At 40.4% G+C, this 18,391-nt stretch overlaps 1 protein-coding gene across 2 annotated transcripts in view; it reads left to right on the top strand.

Moving 5' to 3' along the window:
• CACNA2D3 (calcium voltage-gated channel auxiliary subunit alpha2delta 3) overlaps positions 1 to 18,391 on the top strand; it is an 833,608-nt gene that overhangs the window by 675,445 nt on the left and 139,772 nt on the right. For both annotated transcript variants that reach the window (XM_072720752.1, XM_072720750.1), the window contains 2 exons: positions 2,802 to 2,923; positions 5,513 to 5,593. In XM_072720752.1, coding sequence (XP_072576853.1) covers positions 2,802 to 2,923; positions 5,513 to 5,593 — 203 coding nt within the window. The remainder of the gene's footprint in view (positions 1 to 2,801; positions 2,924 to 5,512; positions 5,594 to 18,391) is intronic.

Here is an 18,391-nt window from a genome sequence, read left to right as displayed (position 1 = left end):
CCTGGAACTCCCTCCACCCAGCACTTTGAAAAACCCAGAGATCTAGGTACCATCTCTGTCCCGCTCATGACTCCACAGCTGGCCTTCTTAATGACAGCAGAGAGTCTTTACATGGTAGCATAATACTGATGAGGGAGTTTGGAAGAATTGAGAAATATTGTTTAGAAAAGATATAGCAAATTGCTTTGAATACTTGAGGAACTCTTATCGGAATATGAGATTTGATTTATTATGTGATCATTACACATACGATGAGTGCCTGATGAGTGCCAGGCCCTGGAAATGTCAAGAAAAATAAGGTCTCTGCCCTTAGAGAGAAATTAGGACATACTAGTGTAAGTTAAAAGGAGTCCTGTTTCCATGCTAAGAATTTTAAGGGTAGCCTCCAATGGTATGGGCTTCCTCTAGGAGTGAGCTTTGCATCTTAAGAAGAGATCAAGGGATCACTGATTGGCCACACCCTAAAACCACAGAATGCTTTCCTGATTTAGAAGCTAATTCAAGTAGTTTCTAAGAGTCAGCTAATTGCAACTTAGCACATAAATTCAACCATGCTATAACAGGGTAGAATATCTGAGTATTTCTCTCCATTGTCTGTGCAATCAATCCAACTTCACATTGCAAACTGCTGGATAGAAAGTGGTGCCATTTCTGGTTCAGTGAGTGGCCTTTTCCCCTGTATACACATTGTCTCCTGACTGCTCTCCCTTCCTGCAAGCTGTCTTCAGACTGGGGACTAGCCAGGCAGTCATTTCCTCCCCTGAGTCCTACTGTGTCAGCCAAGACGAAGCACTTGGGTGCTGGAGAGTAAACATGAACCTTTGGAGTTCAATGAAGCCAGCACAGACTCATTGGAACTTTGGGATATGTAAGGCTCTGTGGAGGGAACCAAAAGCTTCTTTCCTCAGAGACCTCAGGAGGCTTGGGTTGGGACACAACATAGTGCAGATGAGGCCAAGGAAGAAGGAGGCTGTGTGACAGACCAAGGCAGTGGGCCCCAGGTGGGGCAGGAGCTTACCCATGTCTGCAGATTTGTGTGGGAGGTGGGATTTGAGGCACACCATGAAGGGAATATGATTTTGAAAGGAAGAGATAGGGAAGAAAATGCATGTAGGCTTCAGGGTAGAGAAAAGTGCTATGGGCAGCAGGTGGGAGGCTGGGCAAAGTGAGGGATTTACAGAGGAGGCGGGCAGTCCTGCTGTCTGGAGGGAAAGCTGAGGAAGAAGGAAAGGAGCAAGGATCTCTACATGGTCAACTGCTACCTCTGTTACACTTTTTCTAAGAAGAGTAAAAATCTGCTTAAGAAGTTAATCTTCCCAAGGATATGTGATCATGTGTGAATTATAAGGCAAGACAGAGCTTTCTGACTATCTTTGGTCTTCTGATTTCTGGAGGCTCTGTCTGCTTGCTTGCTTGCTTGCTTTAGATGCTAAGATAATCAGTTCACTAGATATACTAGAAGAAGTCATTTCACCCTCTTGGAGTCTGACTGCCGGAATTCATAGGGTGTTTGAGTAATGTGGGGTGCACAGTGTTCTACAGGTTGTCTCAGAACTGGGATAGGCAGGGTGGGGTTCTGAAAGCCTACACTGTCTTTATCCAACAAAGGCAGTTGGGACGCACTGGCATCTGGCTTTTCCTTGCTGAGAGGTGCCAAGATCCTCATCCTCTCCCTCTTCCTCGTCTCCTCTCCTTTCCTCCTCCTCCCCTTTCCTCTTCCTCCCTTCTATTCCAGTTTTATTGAGAAATGATTGACCTACACCACTGTAAAAATTTCAGATATACAGTATGATAGTTTGGTTTACATATATGGTGAAATGATTACCACAATAGGTTTACTTAACACCTCTCATCTCATATGGGTACAATAAAAGAAAAGGAGAAAAATCCTCCTTGTGACGAGAACTCTTAGGATTTACTCCCTGCACAACTTGACTGAGTCATGCACCAGGGTTAGCTGTAGTCACCGTGTTGTACATAACAGCCCTAGGACTGACTTATCACCAGAGGCTTGCACCTTTTGACCACCTTCTTCCAATTCCCCTTGCCCCCACTCCCTGCCCCTGGTGACCACAAATACGATCTTTTCCTGATTGTGGTGGAGTTTTTTGTGGGTTTTGTTTGTTTGCTTGCTTTTGTTTCTTTGTGTTTAGCTTCCACAGATAAGTGAGATCATGTAGTATTTGTCTTTCTGTGTTGGATTATTTCACCTAATGCTTTCAAGTTCCATCCATGGTGTTGTTGCAAATGGTAGGATTTCCTCATTTTTATGGCTGGATAATATTCTATTATCTGTATATATACCACCATTTCTTTTTCCATTCATGTATCGATGGGTACTTAGACTGTTGCCCTATCTTGGCTTTTACAAATAATGCTGCAATGAACAGCAAATATCATTTTGAGTTAGTGTTTTCATTTCCTTTGTATATATTCCCAGCAGTGGAATTGCTGAATCAGATGGCAGTCTTATTTTTAATTTTTTGAGGATCCTCCATACTGTTTTCCATAATGGCTGCTCCAATTTCCATTCCCACCAACAGTGCGCGAGGGTTCCCTTTTCTCCACACTTTCGCCAACACTTGCTGTCTCTTGTCTTTTTGATAATAGCGATCCTAACAGGTGTGAGGTGGTTTTGATTTGGATTTCCCTAATGCCTAGTGAAGTTCAGCATCTTTTTTATGTATCTGTTGGCCATTTGTATGCTTTTATGGGGGAAAACTCTATTCAGGTACATTGCCCATTTTTAAATTGGATTATTTGTGGCTTTTTAACATGTTATTATTCCTTTCCATTTCAAGGGATTTCTTGAAAGCTGGAGACAAGGAGAACATTTTTAATGCAGACCATTTCCCTCTCTGGTACCGAAGAGCTGCTGAGCAGCTTCCTGGGAGTTTTGTCTACTCCATCCCATTCAGCACAGGTGGGTATCATTGGAGGTGGGACTCTGTATGGTTCTGCTGGCCCCACGCATTGCATGCAAGGTGTAGGGAAGCTGTCTGAATGCTGGAGTGAGTTTTGAGAGCCAGTGTTGAATATTGGCCTAGCAATGAACTACCAACCAGTTCCATGAGTATAATGGCCCCAAGTAAAATGAAGCTTTTGCTTAACCAAAGCATGCAAAGAGCATTTCTGGAAGCAGGAGTGCTCTTTTTTATTGTGTGGAATTTGAATACAAATTTCTCAGGAGATTTTTTTTTTTTATGTTGTCCTGGCCCCACTTAGAGAAAATTCAGGCAGGCATAACATCCTTCGCCAGAACCATCAGTGAGTCACACCACTTTGGAGGCCCACAATACCCCTATAAAAAACTAAATTGATTCATATCTAAATGCAGGAGTGAGGACTAAGGTTTTGTGTAGCCTTGTGCTCTCCTAAGAGCTGCAATGACTAAGGAAAAGCACCTAGCCAGTGATTTTTCTAATCCTAAGATTTTATATTATATATATAAAAAATTAAGGTTGCCTCCCTCCAAAAAAGAAATGAACATTATCTTATTTCAACCAGGTTTAGGAGCAAAACAAACTGCAGTAGTTTAATTGTCCTTGTGTTTTGGGGTTTTTTGTTGTTGTTCGTTTGTTTGGTTTTTTGGTCTCCCACAGCTGATACTTTTTGTGTCCATTTTATGTAAGGCTCTGTGCATTGTAGTAACTTTAGGTGACTAAGACCTAGTTCTATAAGCTCGGATTCCTTTGAACGGTTCCACCTATACTTATGGTTTATATTAAAGCCAATTAACCTAGTCTCTTGCAAGCATTCCTAAATCAACCCTAATGGAGGTTCTCTAGTGCTTAGTGTCGAAGTCCCCTCCCTGAGTCTTAGCATTGCTCATTTCCATGAACGAAAACATCTTCAGAAAGAATGCTTTTAAAATTTACAGAAGACATATTGACAAGGGTTGTCTAATAACTAGGTGAATTGACTCATTAGGAAGAGGGTTATCAGGAAGATATTCAAGGAAAGCCAAACATTATTGTAGAAATTCCCCAAACAGGTAGAATTTTGGAGGAGATTATCACTTAGTTTCCTTTTAGGACTGAGATTCTTAGTCTATACTCCTTTGTACACACGCCCACACACATATGTGTCTCACGTACAAATGTCCAGGTGACTAAAGCTCTTTCTTTATATTTATTTGTATGACATTTTATTGCCAAAAATATCAACTGAGAGACAGTGAACTCTCTCCTTTTGTAAATCTATCAATGTCTTCTTTTATCATACAATGTGACAATCCTTTTCTTTCTTGATCTTCTAAGACAAAAATGGAACTTAGCTTGCTAGATGTGGACAGGAAGCCTTTTCTGAAAGGATGGATTTTGCTCAAAGCTGGACAGGGAAAAGGAGCAGTGGGAAATAAAAGTTATGAGTGATTGGCCCTTCTGTAGGTTTGCTTTGTTACTCTTCTGTCTTTTTCCTATAGAGGCTTATGCCTGAGAAAAACAAATTCTGGTTAATTAAGACTGTTGTAGGATTGGTTTTTGGCAAGTGGGGTTTTCATTGAACTTTCAGTGAAATCCTATAATGAAAAGGAATTTTCTTTGTTCACGGTAAAGTTAAGGACGACTTAACATCTTAGGAGATCTCATTCTTCCTTTGGATTTGGAGAAAATGTTAAACATCATCAAGTTCAAGTGTTGTGCTGGAACTCTCTCTCATTTTTTCTACCGTGTGTTGATTACCTGTACACATTGGAAAAGAAACTGGTTTCATTACTGCTTAGACTCAAGCAGGAGAAAACTCTCAATTGCTTCAGTCCTACGTGTATTCAAATTCAGGTCTGCCTCCCCTCCTGTTGCCCAATTCAATTGGATTCCCTTGAACACTTTTTATGAGGCAAGTGCTGTGCTAACAGTTATTAACCAAGAGGGTTTGAAATTTGCGCTCAGTGTCTTTTAATTCATATGTATTGGAATCATTGTTAGTAATTGAAAATCTCTTAAGATTAATGCCATACTGTTACGACATTAATAAGTTTGGAGTAAGGATTGCGTTCCGAGTCTATCCCTAATTGGAATGATTTTGTTAAGAAAAACTGGGCTTGAAATTAGAATTTTATAAGTCAGTAAAGTCATAACCAAACAAATCAGAGCTGAAGTTCCCAAAGTGTGAAACAGTTTCAAAACCTTCTCTCATGTAGCTCTCCATGGCTGTATTTAGAGAGGCGATATAAATATGATCACTGACGTAAGTAAACATTGTAATTAGTAACCACAAATCACCAAAAAAAAAAAAAAAAAGTGTTCCCTCCAGTGGTACTTAGTAATTTTCATGTGAAGTAAAGAGGCTGGACACCCCCCACCCAGTGTGATGGTTAGAACTCAGTGCACTGATTCCTTCAAATGAAAGGGTTATCTACACCAGCAGCTATGGCCTCACAGAGTTGGCCTACTCTGGGTTCTGGGAACCAAACACCAGCACAATCTCAATTGGTAACTGTAAGCCAATATGATTATTCTCTAAGCTGTATGTGTAACTCTCTCCATTCTTGTGATGGTTTCTCTTCTTTCAGGAATAGTCAACAAAAGCAACGTGGTAACAGCGAGTACCTCCATCCAGCTCCTGGATGAACGGAAATCTCCTGTGGTGGCAGGTAAATGATGGATTTTAATCAATATAAATAAGCATGGCATACATTCATCTGGACAGTCAACTACTTCTATGCAGTATGTCTGCTCTTCAAAAATAAGATTTGAAAGAAAACAAAAATTGAAAATTACTTCTTTCTTAGCTTGGTATCATCTTCACCAATTCAAGATTCTGACAGCTGGTTATGTTTGATGTGACAAAAGAAATCTCTCCCAGTACTCTTATTCTTAAACTCTGAGCCAGTAAGAAACTGTTGGTATATGCAGAGGAGAATTTCTTGAAAGCAGGCAGCATGCTCATTTAAAGTAAGCTCCAGATCTCCCAATGCCACATCATTAGGATCACAGTGGGCATACTAGGAAAGTGTGGGTTTGTTTTACGTACACGTAAGCTGAAATGTGCCTTCTGTGAAGAGCCTGCGATTGTCACCACCCTCATCCTACTGAGGAATTAGAGTTAGATGGATCTGCAGGTGCCAGGTTTGGGACCAGGAGAAAGCCAAAACATTTCACAATGGAGAGCTGGAATTGTCAAAGAAATCCTGTCTCTGGCTTTTGCTGTCTCTCTCACTTTCAAGAGTGTCAGTAGATGTCTGTGGTAGCTGGGGACTTTTGTTGCTGGTATTTGATCTGAAGGGCCTGACACTGCCACAAGTGTTCCTTTGAGGTCAGCTCCTGACAAAAATGGAGTCTATAAGTCTGCCTGGCATATCATCTATTTCTGATATTGTTGGAGCCATCAGTTGATGGATGGGCAAGACCCTCCAAGCACCATCCTGATATTGGCTAGATTTACCAAAGGGAGTTGTTCTGTTCTAAGGCAATTTCCTTCAGTAAGTTGTACCATAGGTGGACTTTGAACATCAACCATTGTGTCTTTGCACACTGTGAATATTTGTGAGAAGGAATGCAAATAGAGCAGACATGTTTGAAGTGGTTGTTCTTTGGCTGGGAAACACTGGGCTCCTTTCCCCACTTTATTTCTGACTTAGCCTATGCATCATGATTGTATTAGCAGGGATGTGAAGATTTGGGGATAGTTGCCCTGTTTATTCCTGGCTTGTTGGATATGGCAAGGAAGACTGTCTTATGTATCTGACCTATAGATCATCTTCATCTAGGCAGACCTGTAAATAATCAGTCAGGAGATAAGGACTCTGAGGATTCACGGCTGCTGTCTTCAAATTTTGTAACTTAGCCTCTCATGTTCCTTGAAGAAAGTAGGAGACAGATCATTTAACTCAGTAAGGTTTACTTTTGCGCAAAGGAGGTCAGCCTTGCTTACCTTTAGGGTGATGCAACCAGCTAGTTCCAGAGGCATGTTATTTCTCTGGAATGGGGCCATGTGCAGCAGCTGTCAATGACATGGTCTGACCAAAGTGGACTGTCCCCCTGTGTTTGGAATTTTCTGGAAATCCTTTCCTAGGGTTTCTCATTCAGTCATCATGAAGGATGTTCTGTGTCGGCTGTAAGATCACTGTGCCTATCCCAGCCACTTCTGTCCAAGCTAGCAAACTAAGGTCAGATGCTTCCAAATGCCAATTATTGCGTAAATGTCTGTTTGGCTGAGTATGGTCACAATGGGGACTCAGTCTGGGTCCAGTGTGGAGAAGAATGTGAATTTTCCAGATGGTTTGCTGGTCTGTACTGCTCTACTGTTGAGTTACACAGCCGGCCAGAGACCACATGTAGGTCATGGGACATGGTTTGGTGAACCTTGAGTGGGTAGAAGAGAAATCCTCCCTTTTACTGCTCTTCAGTGTATGTCAACAGATCCCCATCATTAGAAGATAATTACAGAGGAAGACAAAGAAGCAAGGTTATCTGAGGAACTGTATTTAGTACTTACCTTTTAAAACCAGTGCTTATTAACCTTCTTTTTAAAAGTGTGCTTGGTGGACAGAAGTAAAACAGATTTGCTCAGTTTGCTCTTGAAGGCTGCCAGGGATGCGGCACCATGAAGGCAGTGACCTCAAGAGGACCTCTTTGTCTCCAAAAGCAGAGCGGCCTCTTCAGCTCTCCCCACAGATTGTATTGACTCTGACTCACTCATCATGTCACTGTGTGATTAGGTTCGATAACTTCTGTATATTTTCCGCAAGTTAAGTAGACATTGTTTACTACTCTAAAATAAAAAAGGTCATTTTAATTGGGGAAGAAGCCTTGTTTTGGCAAGTGAAGATGAATATGTGAGCATGCTTGTCCCCCCACCAGTGTGCCTCCAACAGCAGATGGAAAACAGCCAACTGGCAGGAATGTGGGGTTTCAATGAAATCCTTGTGTTAAATTGAAATGTCTCTGGAAGGAAAGGTGTACAACTTTGCAAATAATCATCAAAGATGACTTTGAAAAGCCTGTACTGGTCTCAGGCCTGATCTGGTGTTTTCACATTCATCGGCTATGTGTGTCTGTTTGGGACAGAAAGAGTTTCTTGTTTTGTTTTGTTTTGCTTTTGCTTTATTCTCTTCTTTCTTTCTTTTTTCTTGTTTTCTTTTTTAAACAAAAACATTTAGATACTCATCTGTCAATGACATCTTTGAAGAAAGAGCAGTCAAACTGGCAGGATTCCATTTGTATGTCAGCCTCAGTGCATAAATGGACTCCATCCATCTTCTTGGCCTATGACATTGCTTACAGTCCTTCTCTTGAGGGACCTGCCAACTTTCCAGCTGCCACTAGTGTGCTGAATTTTCTTAATTGCTTTCTCACTGCAAAGGAAGAAGTAGTAGGACTCTCTCATTGGCCTACAATGTCTCTCCAGAGTGCTAGAACCTTCTATGTGTGAGTCAGGCCCCTCATCCATTTTCCTGTCCTTATTAGAAATGCAAACCTTGGGACTATAAAGTCCATGTAGGTTTGTCACTCACTCTGTAACTTGCTAAATGTGTGGTCTCAGGTCTCTGAAGTTCTCTCTAAAATAAATTGGGATCATTACCTCCCTCACCTTACTCTGGCTTGATTTGGGGATAAAATGAGAAAACAAATAAAATACTGGACTATGAAGAAGTATAAAAATGCTAGGAATTGGGGTGACTAATATTTATCTTCAAGCAGGTGGAATATTCATTCACTCATTTATTCACTAAATATTTCCTGACCCCCTGATTTTGCTAGGCTCTCTAGATATTCACAACTGAGAACCAAGCTTCATAATGACATTGCCCCCAGAGACCTGTAAAATAGCAGTTATTTTTAAAGCCATGTCCACATAGGACAGGTGAATAGAAAAGCTGGACAATTATCTAGAAGGTCCTGGAGGTCAAAGACTTTGTTCTTTTCATTGCCTGTCCCTCTGAACAGAACCCCATGGAGTACCTGAAGCAGAGTGGATTGATCCTCAATAAGAATGCTACAAAATGAATTGAACTTGTAGAAACCTGTTTTGCCCTCGCTTAGTTATTATTGACTTGAGTTCCATAAATTACCTAGATCATGGTGTTAATTTTCTACTCTGCTCTTATTGGGGAGACTGGGCCCTACTGACAGGAGTCATAGGCACTGCTACTACCATGTGAGGATAGAAATGCCATGGACAGAAAAGAAATGCACTGAGGGAAACACTGAGCCACCAGGGAGGGTGAAGCTATGCAGGGAACTTCTCCCATCTCTGGATGGTCTGTCTGACCCTCCTCTTCTCCTTCTGGACTCTCTTTGACAAATACACAGTATGGCATCTCAGTTTTCTCTAAAGAAGTTCAGATTTGGGGGCAGCCCCATTGACTCAGCGGTTTAGCACTGCCTTAAGCCCAGGGCGTGATCCTGAAGACCTGGGATCAAGTCCCATGTCGGGCTCCCTGCATGGGGCCTGCTTCTCCTTCTGCCTGTGTCTCTGCCTCTCTCTCTTTCTCTCTCTCTCTTTCTCTCTCTCTCTCTCTCTGTGCGTGTGTCTCATGAATAATAAAATCTTTTTTAAAAAAAGTTCAGATTTGGGGATTTCTAAAATAACAGATAATAAATTCTAATTGTTTTCATTTGCTTTAAAATGTAAATTTTAGCATATCAAAATCTAGAACTTCTTCTACAAATGTTTCACTTTGATTTCTTAAATAAAATTTAAAAACCCTCCAAAGGCAAGTACTGTCCCAATTAGCTCTGTCTTCTCAGTGCTAAGCACCAAGTTTGATGTGTGGTAAATTTGCCAAAAATAGTGACAGAATAAATAACTCAAGGAAGATGGGTTTCATTTTCACCTGTCCTGTGTAGGTGCAGAAGTTTGCAAATTGTACTGTCCAGACAAGGAGAACACAGCATTTGACAAAAACTCGAAGAGAAGCAATCAGCAGCTGCAACTCCAATCCATGCCCTCGTAATATGACACAGACCACTATGGGTATTTTAAGGGATAGAAAAACCATTTAGTACCCCATCCTAACGGCAAGTGTGCTGACCCAGTACTTATCTCTACATCAGCAAATGTCTTTTCTGAGGTCTGAGCATTGAAGTGATGCTTAGAATAGCTAATCTGATCAGCAGCAGGAAAAAAAAAAAAAAGTAGCTGAGAGACCATAGAGGCATTGTTTTCCTCCAGAAACAGTTTTCTAAAACAGATTTTTTTGAGGTGTGATTTACATACCAAAAATCCATCTAATTTAAGTGTTAAATTCAATTATTTTTAGTAAATTTGTGGGAGAGCTCTGATCTGCCAGTCTGTTTCTTTGCAAGAAACATATTCAAAAGAGAAACACATTAAATCCATTCATTTGGGGAAATTTGAAAATGGGGTTATGTGGTCTCATTTGCATAATTCGAGGCAGTATAATGAAGAGGAATGCTTGATGTTAAGACAGAAGATCTCATTTTAATCAGCTAATTAGGACAGAAATTAACACCCCTGACCACCAGCTATTGTCAGGTATATGGTATTTAAATGGAGTGTACTACTTAATATGAACCTTTCATTAAAAATAGATGAATAGTGTTGGCAAAATGTTATAGGCAAATATTCAGTTTAACAATATTCCTTTGGCGGGATTTCATATATATGAGCTAACGAATATGGCAGGAGTTATGTATCAAGTCTGTGTTGGTAAACTTCTAGTTTGTCAGGTTTGAGCAAAAGGAGTATTTCATCTTGGCAGAAACTAATACTTACTCACTAAACAGTAGTTCTCAACCAGGGGCAATTTCCTCCCACCCAGGGGACATAGCATATAGAAATATTGTTGTCACAATTGGTTAAGAGGGGGTGCTACTGGCATCTCGTAGGTAGAGGTCAGGGATGTTGCTAAACAAACATCCAGTAAGACACAGGACAGCCCCTCAAAACAATAAAGAATGATCTGGTCCAAACTGTCAGTAGAGGGGAGATTGAAGAATGATAAGCTTCAAATTTTTGTGCTTTCAAATTCACTGTTTTCGCTTATAGGCTCCTTTATGAAAAGATCTTGTCCCATTTCTTCATTTTGTAATTAAATTGTTCAATAACTGTGTATCTAGCATGTACTGTGTACATAGCGCTGGGGATACAGTTGCGAACTAGCCCCCTCGAGGTCATCTTGGAGTGTATGGAGGGATTGTTGGGTGATACAGTAAGAGGGCACTGTTAGCATGCCTTCGTACCTGGAGGTTGGGGTGACAGCTGCCCAACGAAGGATCCTCCCATACAAATGCCACAACATTCCCTGAAAACACTAAGAACCAAACTGCTGCCAATGCAGAGCTTCCATTTGTGTGGGAGATACAGACAACAACGTATTGCATGAATGGGAGGAAGGCAGGGAGAAGGGAGGGAGGAGGGAGGAGAGAGGGAGGGACCCAGAGTAGTAAATGCTCTGTAGAAAATAGACCAGGATAAAGAGATGAGATAATGCTGGCAGTGGCAAGGGCAGAGATGCATGCTCATCCTCACACATGTGTATCTGGGTATATTGCAGGGCCATTCTTCTGCAGACTCAGGGGTGGGGTGGTTCAGGGAAGGCCTGACAGAAGGAAAGCCCTGAATGGGGAGAGGCCGCCATCATGCAAAAATCTGCGGGAAGGGCATCCCAGGCAGATGGAACAAACTTCTCCAAGAATCTTGAATGAGATCCCTCATACATGTTGTAGCCACATTCCAGGTGGGTACTCTGAGACACAGAGGAGTGTCTCAAGTTTCAGGGGTATTTACTAGAATCTTAAAGCAGGACTGACAGACAGGTGGACAGATGACCCAGGGAAAGATGGGGCACTCAAGGCACGTCTTGGTTCTAAATGTCAACTATGAGGCAGGGCCTTTGATGTGTTTGGCATTTGCTTTTCTCTTCCTTTTTTTTTTTTTTTTAAGCTGACAAATAGGAGCAATAGAGGGGCAAAACGAGGTCTAAGCCAGTATGACTGACAACAACAAACATCATAGAAATGGGTTAATGAAGTAGCTGCCAGTTATGCTGTATTTCAAGTCGCCATAGAGAACAGCTGCTCTGCATACCACCGTAGGCAGGCATGGGGGCATGGTAAGGATTACTGCTCCAGGAATAAAAATAGCCCAGAGTCTTGAGAAACTGGATCCTGTGTGCTAACTCTCCAGGATACTCACTGCCAAGAGGCACTGTCCTTTTATAAACCTTATCAAAAGCTCCAACATACCCTCCACCCAAAACTCAGTGGCCGAATTTTCAGATAACAGGTTCTCATGCCTGGCTTGTGCATTCTTTTTTTTTTTTTTAATTTTGTTTATATATTCATGAGAGACAGAGAGAGAGAGGGAGAGAGAGGCAGAGACACAGGCAGAGGGAGAAGCAGGCTCCATGCAGGGAGCCTGATGTGGGATTGGATCCTGAGTCTCCAGATTCACGCCCTGGGCTAAAGGCAACACCAAACCGCTGAGCCACCCAGACCACCCTGGCTTGTACATTCTAAATCGGCAAGTCGAGACCCCTCTTTTTGAGAATATGGTGTGATTTGGGCACTAAAGCCAATGTGAACCAAGGATTTGGCAGAGAGCCCAGGGCCATTTCGCCCTTCTTGTAAAATGAGGTTGATTGGTGCTTTGGTTGGATTTCTAACAGTCTAGTTTTTAAAGAAGTAGATTTGGTTCATCATCACCAAAAAGAAAAGGAATTTACCAATAATGGAGAATGACTTACACCCAGATTCTACATGGCTTTGGGGGACCTCTCTGGTTCCTGTTGAGAGAAATAAGTTTGTTTATAAATATATATATATACAGTGCTTAGCAGATGCTTATGGTGAGTGGTCGATCATGAGTAGCTGCTAAATTATCACTGCTATTGCTACTCTTGTTAGAACGATGGTTGACTACGCCCACCACTTCTCACTAGCCAGTGCTTATTGGCATGTGCTCTTCTTTGTGGAAGTGTGCATAGGAGATGCCATTATGGTATCTTGACATGTTTCATGTTTCTTATAGTTTTATTGAGATATATTTCACATACTATAAAATTCACCCAATGCGCATTGAGGAGGGTACATGATGTGATGAACACTGAGTGTCATACTATGAGTTGGCAAAATGAATTTAAATTTAAAAAAAAAGAAAAAATCACCCATTTAAAGTATAGGTTATTGGACTAGTGTATTGACAGAATTGTGCAGCCATCACTGCAGTCTAATTTTAGAACATTTTTAACATCCCAGAAAGGACCCCTCATGCACACACTCATTCTTGATAGCCTATTCCCTACCCCAGCCACAAATCTACTTTCTACCTCTATGGATTTGCCTATTCTGTACTCTGCAGATAAGGAATCACACAGTACATTGCCTTGTGTGATCAGCTTTCACTTAGTTTAATGTTTTCAAGGTCAACCCATATTGTAGCATATGTCAATACTTTTTTTTAATGCCAAATGATATTCCATTGTTTGTATGTAACCATTTTGTTTATCCATTCATCAGTTGTTAGAATCGGGTTCCCATTTTTTAGCTATTATTAACAATGTTGATATGAACATTCTTATACAACTTTTTGTATTAATATATATATATATATATCCATTTCTCTTGGGTAGTAGACACCTAAAAGTGGAATTTTGGTGTCATATGGTAACTCTATGTTTGATATTTTTGAAGAATGACCAAGCTGTTTTCAAAAGTGGCTGCACCATTTTACATTCCTGTCCGCAACATCTAAGGGTTCCAATTTTCCACATCTTTGTCAACACTTGCTATTGTCTATTTTCTTTATTTAGCCATCCTAGTGAGCATGAAGTGATTTGCATTTCCCTAATAACTAATTATGCAGAGCATCTTTTCCTATTCTACTTGAATTGTTCAGTGGAGAAATGTCTTTTCATATACTTTGCCCTTATTTCAATTACGTTATGTGTCTTTTTATTGCTGAGATATGAGTTCTTTACATATTCTGGGTATAATTACTTTTATATCTACCAGCTGTTTTTGTAAACAACATGCCCTTATTGTCTATGGACAGCTTCCTGCTAAAATGGCAGAGCTCAGTAGTTAGATGAGCACATGATGTGATGTGATGAGCACATGATGAGACCATATGGACTACAAAGCCAGGAATATTTTCTACCTGGCCCTTTATAGAAAAAGGTTGCCAACTCCTGCTTTGGATGAAAATATGTCACAAATCTATTTTTTGGAAAACATAAAACACTAATTTTTTCACTCATTTCACCATCTTTTTAACTTATAAAAATGAACTGGATATTTAAATCTGGGGCTGTGTAAGTAAATGTTGAAGATAGAGCTTCATGTATCAGAAGGTGCCCATCAGTTGTGCCTAATGTTTTTGTATATGTGGTTACACAGAAATCCCAATCAAAGATCCTAAGCTTTCTAAAAATATATGCTCTCGTTGTCAGTCAAGACCGTGATTTACTTAATCTTCTCTCTAGTTTATAAACCTCTGAACAGTGTAATCAGCATGAGCTTGGTAGAGCATTGGAAATGCCCTCACATGCTTTGGTGGAAAACAGTTTCTGGGATTTTTTTTCCCCCAACATGGCTCATGAGAGATTTGGGGATTTGTTTAGCTGCCTTTACCCAGGCAAATCTCCTGGTGACCTTGTTGGGATCTTGATCTTATTTAAGACAAGAATATATGTGACTCATGCTAAGCAAAGTGCCCACAGAGGATAAGTGACCTAATGTGAATCTCCCCTCCCTGGAAGAGAGAGATAGGCATTAGTAGGGTCTGCAGCAGGAATATAAATGCTCTGCCAATCATTCTGAAGACTCTCCTACTCATGGAAAATGTTTTGGCCAGTTGGTGGGAAAAGAACAGTGTTGATCAAAGATTTTTGAATTTCCATGGCCTCCCAAAGTCTGTGCCTACTGAGAGCTCCTGGGTTCTATTCTGGATGAAAAGTTTGAGTCTAACTGTCATTCCTACTTCAAGACCAAATTATATGTGGACAGGCTGAAGCAGATGAGAGTTCCCCATTGTCTTTAAATACAAGAAGAAATTTTGGAATCTTGTGGTCATTTTCTACACTTTTGCTTCACTAACCTACTCCTACCACTTTCCAGATTTGTGCTGATATAGTCAGGTTCTTAAGCCAAAATTATTTTTGTTATTGAATTATTTCATTTGTGTCATGGATTTCTTGCTGTATTGTGCCCTAGGATCTTACCTCCCCCCTTGTTTTCTCCAGACCCCACCCTAGACAGGTTCATCTACAGTGAAGTGCTTCTCCTCAAGGTTACCTATAACTTCCACATTATGGAATCCAAACTGCAAACATTCATTACCTCCAGTTTCTGTGAGTCAGGGATCTGGGTAAAGTTCAGCTGGGTCCTCGGGCTCAGGGTCTCTCACAAAGGCTGCAATCCAAGTATTGTCCCAGGATCTCTTGTGGGACTGCAATGAAAATGTTGTTGGGGTTGTGGTCTCATCTGAAGGCTCAACGAACAAAGGAAATCCTCCCACACTCACTCCTGAGAAGCTTAGCAACGTTTAGTCCTCACTGGTTGTTAGCCAATGGCCTCCCTTATATGGCTGTCTCCACAGGTCAATTCACAATGTGTTAGTTGATGTTCCTTAGAACAAGCAAGAGAGGGTGAACAAGATGAAAGCCAGAGTTTTTTGTTACTTAGTCTCAGAAGTGATGCTTTATGATTCATATCACATATTCTGTTTGCTAGGAACAAGTCCCTAGTTCCTGCCCACACTCAAGGACAGGCAGTTAAACAAAGGCATGAGTACCCTTATGAGTCATTTTAAAAGCTTCCTCAACCCACAGGTTCCTACATGATTTGACCCCAAGTGACTCTGTATTCTCAGCTCCTTCTACTTCACCTTTACTTACTTGGCTACATTGCCTTTATGTTCTTCAATCACATTAAACTTGCTCATATGTCAGGGCCTTTGCATCTACTGTGCCTTCTACCTCGGACAGTTTCCTTCTAGATATCTTCACCACTGGCTCCATCTTTTCCTTCAAATTTTTGCTCAACTGTTTTCCAAAAGGGATTTCCTGATCATCATGTATAAAGTAGAAACTCTTCCTCTCCTGAATCCCCAGTACTCTGTGCCCTGCACACCTGCTTTTCCATCACCTCATACATATTTTTTATGTCTTTATCTTCTGCTATGAGATGTTAAGTTCCATGGGGCATATACTTTATATTTCTTATTCTCTACTTCATCTCAGATACTTAGAAAATTGCCTGGCATGCAGAAGGTGCTTTGAAGTTTGTCAAATTATTGACTTTGCATTGTTTTATAGCCATATTTGCTAAATCATTTATACTTAATTCTGACTTTAGCTGATTTTAGTGCTTATTGCTGGCACTTGAACGGCATGACTCCCACATTTTTAAGTTCTTCTTGCACTCTTTATCCCCCTCCCCTTTCCCCTTGCTTTTCATAATTTGTCCTTTGACCAGTTAAAGGAGATCTTGAGTCATTTTTCTTCAAAACACAATGTGTAGATGGCATGCTCCCTGAGCCGTTGCATATCTGAGAATTGCCATCTCCATTTGGTTCCTTGTTTAGTTTCATTTTTTATTTGGTTGGTTGGTCTCTAGACTTCAGAATTTTTAATTTGTTCTTTAAAATTAGAAAATTTTACCAGAATCCATTTGTTTTGCTTATGTGTATTTTTTCTCTAATTTATACAAATTGAGACTTTCATGTACCAAGCACTAAGCTAGACTAACTTCTAAGATTTTTTTTCATTAATCTCTCTTATAGGAAGCCTTTCTTGATCTATATAATTGTAGTTTTTCTTTAATTCAGAAAAGATACCCTCTCAGATTTTCTTTCCTTCTGTTTGATAAATTCTAATCTGTTTATCAGGAAAACCAATTATCCATATTCTAGTTCTTTACCATTACTCTATCATTTCTATCATCTTCTATTGCTTTAATCTGTTTCTTTCTTCCATATTCCTGGAGTGAATATTCCCTATTAGGTGTTCTATATCACTGATTCAGTATGTTGCAATGTTTTCCTTTGTACCTCTGATGGTGACTATAGTATATTTTATTCATTTATCACTTATTTATGTATCTTTTTATTCATTTATTTACCATTATTAGTCATTATTATTTTATGATTGTTTGCAGTGATTTACTCCTTTGTTTCTTACAAGAACCCGAATATCCTTGCCCATTGCCATGTTGCTCACTGTGCCTTTCTATTGAAGCTGTATGCTTCCTGAAGCTGTGTGCTTCCTTAACTCTGAACTTAGCCATATACATGTTATTGCCAATGGAATGTGAGTGGGTATAATGGACACCAAATCCAATCAGAAAATTCAAAAATCGTACTAGGATATGTTTTAAAATAGATCTTTCATGCTTCTTCTGCATCTTGTGGGCAATGCTGCCTTTGTTCCTTTTTTAAAAATATATCTTTTAGGAGGATCAATTTAGCTTTTCTTTTTCTTAATTTTAACCACCATTAAAATATGGGATGGTTGCCACTGAGCAGGGTGAATGACTTCCCCTTAAGTGTCCCTTATTGTTGACTTCAGAGTACTCCTTGGAGACTAAGATAGAAGGCAAGTTAATATGCACAGCCCCTAAACAAATGTCCAGTGTCTAGATGTCTTCCATCTGGAGTGGTATTGCAGGACTGGTAAGAGATGCTATGTATTGCTGCCTGATGGTCTGACTACTTAGGTAAACCAAAGTCATCTGTAGTTTTCATTTCTTATAAGAAACAGTAGATAAAAACTGTAACCCTTAATTGTGCTTATCCTACTGACCTCCCTTCCTTATATCATCCTATTATATGCTACATTGTTGAGATTCTTCTTCTCTAGTGGAGGAAGACAGCAAGGTCATAATGGCAGGTGCTGTAGAAGTTAAATTTCCTCAGACATCTTACATGTGGAGGAAATGGTTCCCTCTGGTTTGTGAAGCCTGCTGTCTCAGGGGAAAGATACCAGCACATACGGATGGGTGGTACAGACTTTCTTCCTTTGCCTCCCACTCATCTGTCTGTTGGTCATATCTCTGCTTCAGATAGTGGGCATCCTTCCTGGAGACTTGGATATCATTGAGCAGTATTCCCAATTTCGAGATCCTCATGATTTTTTTCTTCTTTGTATTCATTAGCAATACTACTTATTAGGCAGTATCTAATTTCATCATTTTCTCAAGTAGCTGCAAGAGAGTTCAGCTGAATTTCTACCCCCTGCCATTCTAAGAATACCTTTTCCAGCTCAGCAGGGTCTTGGGTGATAAAAGAACCTTCATTTTTCTTGGTCTTTTCATCTGGTTTCCTGGGTCTTGGTGGGACTAGAGCTATGGCATTGACACACTGGCTGATGGTTGAGTTTCTTTTCTCTGCCATATTTTAAGGTAAGTGTTGGCAGTTTCCAATTCTAGGAAAAGATCACAACACTGACTTCTTCAAACCTGTCACATCCCAGTAAGTGTTGCTGGGT

The sequence above is a fragment of the Vulpes vulpes genome, chromosome 9 (genome assembly GCF_048418805.1).
Source record: "Vulpes vulpes isolate BD-2025 chromosome 9, VulVul3, whole genome shotgun sequence".
NCBI classification, from domain to species: domain Eukaryota; kingdom Metazoa; phylum Chordata; class Mammalia; order Carnivora; family Canidae; genus Vulpes; species Vulpes vulpes.
This window is presented reverse-complemented; position numbering and strand designations above follow the sequence as displayed.